The 14,392-nt window shown below is 47.4% G+C and overlaps 1 protein-coding gene across 1 annotated transcript in view; it reads left to right on the top strand.

Annotated features, from left to right (window-relative positions):
• The window catches only part of NTN4 (netrin 4), a 626,566-nt gene that overhangs the window by 217,772 nt on the left and 394,402 nt on the right, over positions 1 to 14,392 (top strand). Inside the window, exon 3 of the mRNA XM_069629824.1 lies at positions 5,849 to 6,127. Coding sequence (XP_069485925.1) covers positions 5,849 to 6,127 — 279 coding nt within the window. The remainder of the gene's footprint in view (positions 1 to 5,848; positions 6,128 to 14,392) is intronic.

Raw genomic sequence — 14,392 nt, 5'->3', positions numbered from 1 at the left:
TGTCGTCCGGCCGAGTACGATAGTTAATTTCACATTCTTGTTGTTCATGGTCTGTAAGAATGTCATTCTATTTTCCCTTTTTCCCTCCCTTGTTGTGACGCGCTTTCAAACACAATGGGCCTCATTACGAGGTTGCCGGTAAGCGTAAAAACGATGCCGGTAATGGATTACCGGCATCGCTTACCTCTCCGGTGCATCACGACCCTCAAACCCGCTATTAGCAGCACCCTAAATAACGGTGCCACTAATAGCGGCATGGCCACGTACACGCGCCCCTCCGGGGAGCAAATACCGATGTGCCGGTAATAGGAGGTAATCCCAACCCACGGGGACATGCAAATGCCGACATCACGAAGCCGGTATCCACGGGCTGCGTGATGCCGCCCATACAGGCATCGCGGACCCCCGCAAACAGCAATCAGGATACAGGGCAACTGCCACAGGTGCACACAATCCCCACACAGTGGGCCAGCTGTATGGCATTTCACAGCCACTATTTTCACGCATGTTGAACCAAGTGCTGGATGCCCTTCTGAAGCACGCAAGCAGCCACATATCCCTACCATGGACTGCCCAGGAGATAGCCGACACCAAAGTAGGCTTCCATGCACTGGCAGGCATGCTCAATTGTGTTGGTGCCCTCGACTGCACCCATGTGGAATTGGTAGTCCCCCATGCCATAGAGGCGGTGTACCGCAATCGCAAGCAATACCACTCCATCAATGTGCAAATGGTATGTGACTCCAGCAAGATCATCACACATTGCTGCGCCCGATTTCCCGGACCAACACATGATGCCATGGTACTGCGCAACTCCACGCTACCCCGTCACATGTAGCGACATGCTGGACCACGTGCCTGGTGGCTTGGTGAGTTGCACAGCTGTCCCATGGCAGTGCTTTGGGGTACTGATGTGTAGGGATGCATAAGGGGGGTGCATACTCCACCTGGGTGGGAAAGGGGGGGCATACTCCGCCTGGGTGGGAAAGGGGGGGCATACTCCACCTGGGTGGGAAAGGGGGGGGCATACTCCGCCTGGGTGGCAATTGCCAGTGATTGGAGAATGCATGCAGAGCTAAACACTCCTGACCTGAACCGGCCAAATGGAACATGACACATCACTGGGCCAGATTTCACAAATTATGCATATCGATGACAACAAAGAGGCACAACCAGGCCACCATGGTTATGGCAAGCAATGCATGAATTAACAGGATGGAAAGTGTGGCAATGTGGGCAGTGTGACCATGATTAGTGAAGAATGAACAGCATGAATTGGAGTCGAAACATTGTTGCCCTACCACAGCATATCTGCCTCAACATGCATGATTACACCCTGCATCATTTATTGAACCCCATCCAGACTACCACACCTCATGACAGTATAGATTGCACCAAGATAACATTTTTTCATGCTTACAGGGACATGTGCATGGCCACACCAAATAGCTGCCGCCATGACTGTGCTCCCTGAATGTGGCAGTTCAGAGTGACACACACCTATTTGTATCTGCTTGCAGGTGATGGAGGATATCCCTTGAGGCCGTGGCTACTTACCCCTGTGTGGAACCCGCAGAACAGCCATGAAGAGGAGTACAATCGTGTGCACACCCGTACCCGTGTTGTGATTGAGCAGACCTTTGGCCTGTTGAAGGCACGGATCCGCTGCCTCAGCAGGTCTGGTGGGGCACTCCTATATAGGCCTGAGAAGGTGGCAAAGATCACCATGGCCTGTGTCATGCTGCACAACATGTGCGTCTGGAGAAATGTACCACTTTCACCTGACATTGACATGCATGCCCCGGGTGAGAATGATGAGGATGGAGACGGAGGTGAAGTAGCCCCCTTGCTAGTACATGATGCATGGGATGGCCATGCTGTACGCCAAGCACTAATTCACGAATACTTCTGAAACACAGGGACTATGATAGACATGTGTCAGTGACACACTGGCTCCATGTGGACATGCACACTTGTATTGTTGGGAGTTGGCCACTGAACACCATCACACATTAAATGAACATGCACAAAATGAAGAATGTCCAGCCATTGAATTTTTGGCACACAACGGGTGTATTTTTCAAACAGGCAACAATGTGAACACTCCCCCCCAACACCCAGTGAACTCCCTAACCTACCCTGCAAACCCCAATAACCCCCAGTGAACTCCCTAACCCACCCTACAAACCCCAAATGTCCAAAAATGTACTCAAATGATTGTTCCCTTCACCAACAACCATGTGTCCCACTCCCATTGTCTGGCCACTCTACTTCTTGGCCTTTTTGTTATCCGGGGGTGGCATCTCCAATTGCCGTGCACTCCTCCGGGTCATCCGCACAGGGCTTGTGGGGGCAGAGGTTACAGGTGTTGTAGAGGAGGACGCGTCAGAGGCAGGTTCCACGCCTGCTCCAAGGCGTGGCCGCTGCATTAGAGCAGGATGGACGTTAGTACTTGCGTTACTGCCCCCAGACAGTACCTCATGAGGATTGCAGATGCGTTAACGGCAGCAGTGTTCACAGCGATGGCCGCTGTGGTCTCCCCAATGTCAGTAGCAATGGCCCTCCTAGTGTCCTCCCCATCGGCAATATACTGCCGCATGAGATCAAGCATTGACTCCTGTCATGCCTCCACCCTGGACAGGCGAGCCTCAAAGGTGTTGGTGGTAGCTGGAGTGCTGGTGGCTGGAGTGGTGGTGGCTGGAGTGGTGGTAGTCGGGGTGGTTGTAGCCGGGGTGGTAGTAGTCTGGGTGGTGGATGGTGCATGCATGGGGCCCACATCCAGGGTGCTGTCCTCCTCGAAGAGGCACATGTCGGAATCTCTGAGGTCGGAGTCGTGGAGTCAGGGATCGTCACTGCTGTCGGCCTCCATATAGGGTGGGGCGGTGGTCAGGGGGCTTGGGGTGGGTGTAGTGGACACGACTGTGACGCCCTCGTGTGCACATTTGCATCCACAACGTCTGCGGTGGTTGGTGGTGCAGGAACGGAAACCCGTCCCACTGTTGTGGGTGGCTGCTGCTGGTCTTGATTTGTGTGGCCCACACTGGCAGCAGGTGTTTTTTGCTGGGTTTCAACCCGGTCTGGCACACTGCCTGTTGGTCTGGCCTCTTTCTCTGGCTGGGGGGTGGTGGTGGCGGTGGCCCTTGTCCCATGGCGTGATGTTGATGCCCTTGCGCCCCTCTCCTGACTGGCATCTTCCTTATCGGTGCCTGGGGGATAGAAGAGATGAAGGTCATCAGTGATGGTGTCACATGCCAGCGACATACTATTGCGCTGTGATATATTCATACATTCATGCATCCATTTATTACAGGGGTGTGGCAATTGGTGTTCTGAGGGGGCATGCAGGCTATCAATGCGTGGCATGCCATTGATATGGGGTCTGTGTGTTGGGTCACATGGGCACGGTTGTGTTATGTTGCCCGTGTGTTGGTATTGTGATTGGCACTCAGCATGCATTTGTGTGTGGCAGGGTGTGGCACGCATTCTTGACTGGATATGATGATGTGGGTCTTGGACATGCTTTGGCTTGCCTAGTCTCACTTCCACGTCACTTCTGCTACATCATGGTTTCCCCTACAGGGATGTGCCGGGTCACTCACCTCCTTCTGGGGATGATGCGGCGCCCATCTCCATCTCTCCAAATCCCTCTATTGACTCGGGATCAATGAATGAGCTGGCAGTCTCCTCCCAGGGCATCAGCTTTGCTGGTGAGTGTGGCCCCCGCCTGTCGCCATGGCCGCCCTCCTGTTGGCTGCCAGGATGTTCCTCACCCTCAAGCGGAGGTTGTCCCACCTCTTGCGACAGTCCCGCACTGTACGTGCGGTGGTCCCCACGGCTGACACCCTCTGGGCAACCTCCTGCCAGATTTGCGTTTTCTTCATCTGGGCAGCATGCTTCATGTCATTTGACTTGATTATGTCTGCATTTGCAGCCAGAGTGTCCGCCAGCATGTTGAGCTCAGCGTCAGAGAAACGCTGTTTCCGCTTCCAGGGGGTCGTCTTGCGGGTGGCCTTGGACATCCTCAGGGTTTTCTGACACAGCACGACACGAAAAGACTGGTGGTTAGGGAGGATGGCAATGGATTGTGTTTTTAAAGATGGCCGCCGGCCCATTTCCAGTTCCTGCGCGATGATGTAATTTCCGGGTCCGGTTTTGCGAACCCGGTATTATCATGTTGGTATTACCGTGCCAGTATTTAGGGGTTGCTCAGAGGCGGTGCCGGTATCGGCGGGTCCCGGGATGCCGCTATAGGAGGGTTGGAGGGCCTTTAGCGGCATGCCGGTATTGCCATTACCGGCATGGGGGTTCGCGCGTGCTCGTGCACTCGTAATCACCCGCTATTGGCGGGTTCATACGAGAACGGACCCGCTCTAACCGGCATGCCGGTAATGAACCCGTTTTTACCGGGCTACTCGTAATGAGGCCCAATGTGTGTAGGTGCTATATAAATAAACTATCATATTATTATTATTATTGCTCTATATGTATCGGCTTATCAACAATGTATTTTTTTATAGTATGCCTGTACCTTACAAATTGAAAGTTTGGCTCCCCCCTATTTATTTGCCCATCATTGATTTTCGTTTTTTTTCCTCTCCTTCCCTTTTTTTGTGATTGTGATGTCTGTCCTGTTTTCCATGTGTGTCATGTACCACGTGATTGTTTATTTTGATGACAGAGTAGAATAAATGTGGAAAGGATACTGTAATTATTTGTAAAAATGTTAGGGTATCTTGTCATGTTTATTCCTTGTTGTGTTTATTGGGGTCCTTTATATATCCTCTCATTTTAATGCTTATTGTGTTACATTTCCGGAAATATTAATTACATGAATGTATTTATTTCTGGCGCAACCAAAAAGTCACGGAGGCATACAGGCGCCAAGGACAAGAGTCCTAACACAGAGGACAGTCAGAGGACAGCGAGGCCCGAAACGATTAACGGCTAGAGGAGAGAGCTACCTATCCAAATAGATGAGTTTTTAGTTTCTTTACAAATATCAATGGACTCACATCTTCTGAGCTCCAGAGTCAGGGAATTCCATTATTGGGGTGCTGCTGTCCATATTGCACAGAGTAGGTATGCTTACCTGAAAATAATAAATGAAATTCAAAAATACAAAAACTCCTTTGGCTTCTGTGACCCTTTGGAGTCTTTATACAGGACGATAAAGCCCCCCCTCCCAAACCATCCGGTAAACAGGACCTGGGGTCTCACCCAAGTACAAAGGCAGTTTGCGATGCATTTTAGGGTATTCTGTGCTTTAATTATGTGTGTGTTGAATATTAGCTGCATCAGGATTCCAAAGTCAACTTGACACCTTTATCGAGACGGACCTATGTGATTATTCGACCCCCAGAATTCTGACGGCCGGAAATGCCAACTTTTTTTTCTCCAACCCCCTTTACACCACATGCAGACCCCCGCACCCCTGCCATACAACTATTCTATCCCATAGCCCCCCACTTATATATGTGGTGTGAGGGGGGTCACAAAGAAAATAAAAAGTCGGAATTTCGGGAGTCGAAATTCTGGAGGTGACATTTTGGTGCATTTCCATCGAAATCATCACTCATTATGTAATTGGTCAAAGAGCGCTGCAAGATAGACAGTGGACAGTCGACATGGTTCTGGTATTTGGTATCACCTACAATAACTGTGTATCCATGCCTGTATGATGCAATACTCCATTTCATAACACGCCCATCCCAGATTTCCCAAAGATTGTCAACCCATCAAATACAGTCTTATTTATGCACCAAAAGCAGAGCGTCTGGTGGGGAACCGTACACTTTGCTTTTCTGTACATACTGTTTCAGTCCGGTCTTGAAATTGTGTCTTTCTGCAGGTCATATATCGTGCCATGGCGCCACCATTTTCCGTCGAGGATCCCTACAGTCCCGAAGCGCAGGAACAGCTGAAAATCACCAATCTGCGTGTCCAGCTGTTGAAGCGGCAGCCCTGCGCCTGTCAAGGAGACGCCCCAGAGGGCAAGCCGCAGCATTTTGCCCACTACGCCATATATGACTTCATCGTGAAGGGCAGCTGCTTCTGTAACGGCCACGCGGACCACTGCGTCGAAGAGGACGGATTCCAGAAAGTTCGCGCGGCCGGGGCTTTGCACACGGTATGTTTTCTGCAAAGATATTAGCAACATAAGTAAACAGATAACATGTTTTTGTTAATAATAAAAAAGATACATTTTGTGATCCTACTAGCTTCTGTTTTCCAAAGGTACAATTTTTGGCTAAACATTTTGTCAGGGAGTGCCATTATGTTTAAATATCCCCGATTACAGCAGAGAACTGTTTTACTTGGCAAGTGCAGGCGTAGATTTCTTATCAGTTTCAGTTCTTATCAGTTTCATGTGCTACTTGTACAAAAAGGTCTTCAAGGCCTTAATGTACCTTAAAAACACGACTGTAAACCTTTGACTGCGTGTGGTAGATTTGACTTGAGCTATACCATCATAAAACGACCAACTGAGTTATGTACCAGGTGTAATTAATTTGCTTTTGATTTGCCCCTTGTGCAAAGTACTCAAGCGACACATGCACGGGCAGCGCTTCTGTAGGCGCGGCGTTATTTGCTGCAATAAACTGCCGGCATGACAGGTAGTGCATGGAATTGGTGTTTGTGCATAAAACATCCCTGTGCAGGAAGTCTTGGCTCATGAACTTGAAAACACCACCGCTCGGCATGTGATGCCACAGAAGAGTATTGTCAATCGGCCGCAAGTCCTTGCCATAGCTGCAGCGTGTCCAAGCAGTGGTGTCCTTCCGCCAGAACCATAGGATAACGGAAGTGACATCAGAGCCTCTGACCATGGGCAGAGGCGCAGCCAGGATTGTCTAACACGTGGGGCCTGAAGCTAATGTAGTTGGGCCCACCGCAGTGACATTAACATCTGTAAACGCCCACACAGCACTGCTGAGTCAGCATGTACCAATTTTGGGTCGGACTTGCCCCTCAGGCCATACCCTGTCTACGCCTCTGACCTTGGGTTGACTGGCCTACCAAAGTGGCACAATATTACACCGTGCAAGCAAGCCCAACCCCCCCAGGTATCGGTTGGAAGGGGAGGTACTCCTACAGGAACATTTGTAAACAAATGTGTGTAAATAATCAATCAATTTTCAAGCACATTTGTCATCACAAAGGGATTAAAAAGTAGTTAAACACAACAAAAAACTGACATCTCAAATGTGTAACGGGTGAGAAACAGAGGTGCCATCTTTGTTGGAAATGGGGGACACCACCCCCATGCTTTGGGTGAGAAATGCACATTTTTAGATTAACATTTTATGTTTAGAATGTTGATTTAAATGTACATCTCCCACCCAAAACACAGGGTCAGGCAGCACAGTACACCCAGTTGCTTTGTTTACATGGGAGACTGTGCTGCCTGCCTCTAAGAAGGGGTGCTTCCCCCACGCTAGATATTTTATTTCATTTTGCAATCCGAAGCCTTTTGTGCTGCACAAAAGATGTAGAGCACAATAGTGAGAGACAGGGGAGTTGCTAGGTCTGGAAAAGACCCGGGGCTAAGCTGATGTCGAAACTGTTAGGACTGGGGGCTAGCTAGTCTTTTGGCTGTAGCTCCTGAGATTCTATCCGGGGCTACAACCAAAAGATCAAGGGCTATAGCCCCCTTAGCCCCCCCTAGCAACGCCCCTGGTGAGAGACCTGCGCGGCACCGCCTCTCATTATTGCGCTAAAAGCCCACGCACCACCCTGAAGAGCAAGGGGTGGAATCCCCTCCTGTTAGTCAGCATGCTCAGGGGAGAAGAGGGGCGGGGTATCCGGTCATATGTGGCAGCTGCACTGTGCAGAAAGTGCGAGCAAGTATGTGATGTAGCTATTAAGGATGATGTAATGTATTTGTATGTATGAATGAATGCAAGGGGGTGTATCTGAGTGCAGGTGAATGAATGTGACCACATGTGAATGCGTGTATGTTTGTGTGATTGTTTTAATGTATGTGTGCATGCAAGGGGTCGTATGAATGTTGTAGTAATGCATGGTTGAATGAGAGTGTGTATATTGCATGCATGTGCTTAAATTAGAGCGTGTACGCTGTATAAATGTGTGTGTTTGCATGTGTTTGTAGTGCCATGGCATAGGCCTCTAATTTTAAATGGGGCAAGGGCGGGGGAGGTTACTGGTAGCATGGCATTTTTAATAGGCATCAAGGGTAAAGCATATTTGATAAGTGTTTGTACTTGGCTACACTGGCCTACATTGGCGCAGCCAGCCTGGATATATTTGCTTACTGTGGCGTGACATATTTTACTGGGCATCAAGGCTAAAGCAAACATTATAAGTATGTTTATGTAGCTAGACTGGCCTACATTGGTGTAGCTAGTCTAGATATGCTTTCTTAGTGTGGCATACCATGGCATTTTCTGCTGGGCATGAAGGGTAAAGCAACCCTGATAAGTGTTTTTACATGGCTAGGCTGTTGTACATCGGTGCAGCCAGTCTGGATATATTTTGATAGTGCTGAATGGTATTTTGTATTGGGCATCGAGGGTAAATCAAGCATGATAATGTTCTGACATGGCTAGAGCAGCCTACATTGGTGTAGCCAGTTTGGATACATGTTCTTACTGTGGCATGGTATTTGTTAATGGCAAAGCCAAGAAGTGTGGGTCCTTATATGGTTATACTGACAATTACTGGTGCAGCCTGCATAGGCATGTATGGGCACAGACAGCATGAACACATTTTTATATCGGCATATATTGTGGTCAAAGGCCTGCTGCTGTGCACTTGTGTGACTTGTATCCATTGGATTTTTTCATGTGCAACCATGCAAAACTGATTGTAAACTGTGCAGCTTATCAAACAATTTTGCATTGATAGTGTGCTGTAAAAAACACAGTTTTAACCCATTATTTTAAACATTTGGTTTGGTTGGTTTGTGCTTCCTCACTACTCTCACTCATGCCTGACTATTTGTGGCAAATATTTACAGCGCTCCAATGAAAAATTCACCAGTTGCCGCAGGTAAGGGATAGCATATTGGACACTTTATAACAAACTCTTTACTCGAAAGAGATGTAGGCGGATGAGAAGAGATGGAAGGGGGTGGAGTGACAGTGAGCGATCGAAAGATGAACAGAAAACCAGGGTACCAACACAAAGGAGGTCCGGTGCAGAGGTCGACCGTGCAGAGGTCCACCGGGAATTCTCCAGAGTTCCCTATTGGCCAGTCCACCACTGCCTCCTGCCTTGACCCTGGTAACAGCAAAGGAAGAGTTATCAAATAACCTTTGAACCTGGTGAAGTCTGTATATGTTTTTCCTTAGCAACATTTGTTCAAAACTTGTCAATACAGCTCATTAATCAAAGTGATTGGTGACAGCCCCAAGAGAGGCCCTGTTTGCGATTGGATTAAAAGTCAGCAATCGTTCATTCACAGGCACTGCAGAGCATTGCACAGGAGTTGTACTGTTTGCCAGCTCCATAGTCCCCCATAGTCTGCTGCAAAACCTATGTGGCAGGTTGCTATGTAAACTCATCAAAATGCTTTGTTCTTAGAAGTGTCTTGATAGATGTAATCTTGTTTAGTGTAACACAAGTCAATGATTTGCTAATAATACACCCATGATTAATATGCAAAGGTTTTTGAAAATTCTATATATATAAAAGTCTTAGGATGTCTGTGCATTGGGAACTGCTACACTGTTTCAAGCATTTAATGTCAGGGTAACCAGTGTGACAAGCTAAATGAGCACCTTGCAAAGGTGTGCATATGTGCTTAGTGATTCAAGCACGGCTCGAGAGGATAGCTCAGGGGCAACGTGCTCTCCTTGGAAGCAAGACAACATGGAGCACCACAGGTTCGATCCCGGGTCTGCGCTTAGAAACTTCTGGGTATTAAACGCATTACAAATAACCTAGCATATCATTCCATCACAACCACATATGCCACATGGCCATTCTGGGCTTCCCAAGATGCGTGTTCGTTTCTTGCAAATCAATATACAGTTGCAATTTGTCCCCTTCCCTTTTTTCATAGTGGTATGATAGTAGTGTGCCGTACTGTCCATCAGAAAAAAGTTGCCATTGCAATCCTAGGTTTGGATAATAGGCTTTGCTCAGTAATGCAAGTGTAATCTTATTATGACTACAGTATGAACATGATGTGAGCATTAGAAATAAACACTGACAACCTTTCATAACAGGCTATTTACATACGCCAATTGTCATCGTTCCCATGTTCTCTTAATAGCTGCTCTTTTAAAAGACCCCTCCCCCACACCCAAGATGTCTGTTTTGTTTCCTCTGGTTGTCGTCAGTGGCTGGAGTGTGTCTTGCACATGGTCAGCTAACAACGCAAATCCCAACCACATACAAAAGAGACAAAGCCATTGTGCCTCATTCCGAGCTTGGTGGTATTTCGGTGGTAAATCCACCAAAAGCAGTTGCTGTTACCGCCACTTGGTCCCTTGGGTTTACCACAGGATTTCAAGTGGTGGTAGGGAGGTGTTAGTCCCCATTTATGCAGTCCATAGGAATTCTTTGGGGATTTTGGTAGAATTACCACCAGTTAAATTAACGAGTAGTAATTCCAGCGATTAAGCTGGAGGTAAATCCTCCACTGTTTCTCCAAAAATCTGCAGAATTACCACTCATAATAAGCCAGTGGTAATTTCCCCAAAACGTGTAGTTTGGCGGTGCAGGAAAAATGGACGTAATTCCATTACTGCCAAAAAAAGTGGCGGTAGTGGAATTACCACCACTTGTTTTCTGCACCGCCAAACTCTGAATGAGGCCCATAGAGTAAGTCAGAGAGAAAGAGAACAGAGAGATAGTGAGAAAAAGAGGGTGTGGGCAAGAGAGGGGGATAGAGACAGAGAGTGTCGATAGAAAGACAGGGAGACATTTTCTACATTATTTCGGTCTGTCTCTTAGATATTATGTAGGGTTGGAAGGGTCAGTCGCGGACTGTGGCCATATTGCTCAGGCGAGGACCCCACTGAGAGGCCGCCACATGAACACACTAGCAGGACATATGCAGGACACTTGCCTTCTTTAGTGGGATTGGTAGTTGCCATTGTGTGACCCACAACGTCCCCAAAAGCAGATCTTCCTGCGGAATTCATAATGGCGAATGCTTTGGATCTGTCAATTCCTACATTAGTTCCTAAAGTTTTCACGTGCCGTAAATAACAGATTTCACAACTACCTAATTTAATAGTTTTTAGTTTTTTGGTCTCGGAAGGATGGAGGGTTGAACCAGCCCTGATGGAAACTGGGGACTTTCTGGGTGAACACAGACCACGCGTGCAAGCGCTCAACTCACTGAGCCATCGGGCCGTAAGCAAGATCTCTGGCGATTGCCAGAAAGTTCCCTCAGCACCTCAAACAGACACACCAGAGCGCACCGCGCCAACCTGATGTATGTTCCTACGTTCAAAAGAATTAGAGCAGGGGGGTCCAGCTTCCAACACCTCGCACCCAAAAATTGGAATCCTCTGCCTACCTCACTTAGGAATGAAAAACCATACACAACCTTTAAAAAAAAACTAAAAACCCTCCTATTCCGTTAAAAGTCCCGGAATAAATTTGCACAGTTATGCTTGCGCTGTAACCCTAGCAAGCTCTACCACTGCTATCTACTGCTACATCTTATGATATGTTCACTCTCAAGTCTGCTGTAACAGCGCCAGGATGCCTCAGGGCAGTTCTGCGCGCTTTATAAATGCAAATAAATAAATAAATCTAGATACCGTCTCGAACTGGTGGCGGCAACCATGCTAAACCATACGTTTATAAGTGGTCGGGAGTGGTTGGGAGCGCGCTTCACTACTTCTTTCAATTACGTTTTAGTGTTCCCATACTTTTATTTTTAAAAAGAAACTGTTCCGGAATGGTTTCGTTTTACTATAAAAGTGTACGAACTAGTTGAAACTTGCACTGCACTGCACTGAACATTCCCTTAAACAGCAGGTGCGTTTGTTTTGGGGTTTGGATTCCACGTGGGAGGGGGCGTGGTGATGGGGTTTGTGGGGAGCGGGGGCCGGCCAGCAGGCAACATAGCTCCACTACTTCTTTTCGTACACTTTGACCACTGCCATTTATCTCACAGTTTGTTGCCATGGAATTTCTGGGCCTGTGTTTCTGTGGTTTTCAGACTCATGTGTGGATGGTTTTTCACTAGTGCGAAAGCCCATAGTTACTACTCACACAGTGAAGCTCAGTTGGGAGTTCACTAGCTTGGCGTGGTATAGAAATGCCCAGACTCAATGCAGCCCTCGCTTCTTTATCTGGCGGCCTCATTCCTGTGCCAGGGGAGTCCTGCTGGATATTCAGGACCACCTCGACTGTATTTGTCATTAACACGTAAACCGCCGTCCGCTCCACGACACTCTGGAAATCTTCCATTAAAACCCTGCACGTATAGGAATTCAAAAGAGTCCATTAATTGGAAAGAAAGTCCTCTGTAGCCTAGAATGACACACAGAGTAAGCATTTAGCATTCCAGGGAAAGTGTTGCATCTTTCGCACTAGTGAAATGCCATCCACACATGAGCCAAAAAAAACGACGGAAGCAGTTACTATTTCAGGCGCAGTGTTGCAACTTTTGCACTAGTGAAATACCATCCAGACATGAGGAAGAAAATGACGGAAGCACTTACCATTTCAGGCAAATGAATTGCAGCTTTCGCACTAGTGAAATACCATCCACGCATGAGCCAGAACACGATAGAAGCATTTACCATTTTCAGGGAAAGTGTTGCAGCTTTCGCAATAGTGAAATACCATGCAGACATGAGGAAGAAAACAACAGAAGCATTTACCATTCCAGGCAAATGTATGTGTGGCTGCTTGTGCACTAGTGAAATACCATCCACACATGAGCCAGGAAACGACAGAAGCATTTACCATTTCAGGCAAAGTGTTGCAGCTTCCGCACTAGTGAAAAAACATCCAGACATAAGGAAGAAAACAACAGAAGCATTTACCATTCCAGGCAAATGTGTTGCATCTTTCTCACTAGTGAAATACCATCCAGACATGACATGAGGATGAAAATGACGGAAGCACTTACCATTCCAGGAAAATGTGTTGCAGCTTTCACACTAGTGAAATACCATCCAGAAATGAAGAGGAAAATGACGGAAGCATTTACCATTCCAGGAAAATATTTTGCAGCTTTCGCACTAGTGAAATACCATCCACACATAAGCCTAAAAAACGACGGAAGCATTTACCATTTCATGCACAGTGTTGCAGCTTTTGCACTCGTGAAATACCATCCAGACATTAGGAAGAAAATGGCGGAAGCACTTACCATTCCAGGCAAATTAATTTCAGCTTTCGCACTAGTGAAATACCATCCACACATGAGCCAGAAAATGACAGACGCATTTACCATTCCAGGCAAAGTGCTGCAACTTTCGCACTAATGAAATACCACCCACACATGAGCCAAAAAATGACGGAAGCATTTACCATTCCAGGCAAATGTGTTGCATCTTTCGCACTAGTGAAATACCATCCAGAAATGAAGAGGAAAATGACGGATGCATTTACCATTCCAGGCAAATATGTTGCAGCTTTTGCACTAGTGAAATACCATCCACACATGAGCCTAAAAAAACGACGGAAGCAGTTACCATTTCAGGCAAACTGCTGCAGCTTTTGCACTAGTGAAATACCTTCATGCCACGGGGAAGAAAACAACGGAAGCAGTTACAAAGGCAAACGTGTTGCCCCTGAACTATGCTCCTGGCCCTCCCTGCTTAGTTATGGAAGTTCAAATAATAATAAAATAAAAAAGTGTATATATGTGTGTCTGGCCAAGAACGTGCTGTATATTGGCAGGTGGGCACAAGTGATGGTGGCGCATATGGGCATTTAATGATCATAGTAGTGAGAGAGATGGGCATGGATAAATTACTGTGTAGATTCATAAACTGGTATCTGTCTGGGCAGCGCCCGCACAAGCCCCTGAGGCCCACAAGCCCCTGAGGCCCACAAGCCCCTGAGGCCCACAGACTCATTTAGCATGTGGCACCGAACACCGGTTACAATAATGGTAGCTCGTTAGTGGTGTTGGATAACCTCAAACGGGCGATCCAGATGTGGGATGTTATGTTATGCTTTTGCAATTTGTAAAGCGCTTGTAGCAGCAAGATTTCTAGGCACTAGTTTCACAGAAAGCCCTTTGTAAAAATAAACTAGGCTTTCACTGACCCGCAAAAGGCTGAGAGTTTGGAAACGGAACATAAAGAAGGTGGCTTTGAGTTCCAGAGTGAGGGAGAAAGGGCAGAGAAGGGCCTGCCCCCTGCATACCCTACGAAAGCGAGGCGCTTTCAGAAGTAAGTTACTCGCTGCATGGAGTGCTCTAGTGAGTAGCCAAGAAAGGAGGCGAGAGGAA

Source organism: Ambystoma mexicanum, chromosome 12, assembly GCF_040938575.1.
Source record: "Ambystoma mexicanum isolate Mex_15411 chromosome 12, UKY_AmexF1_1, whole genome shotgun sequence".
In the NCBI taxonomy this organism is placed as follows: Eukaryota; Metazoa; Chordata; class Amphibia; order Caudata; family Ambystomatidae; genus Ambystoma; species Ambystoma mexicanum.
The sequence above is the reverse complement of the archived record's forward strand: the minus strand, read 5'-3'. Positions and strand labels throughout refer to the sequence as shown.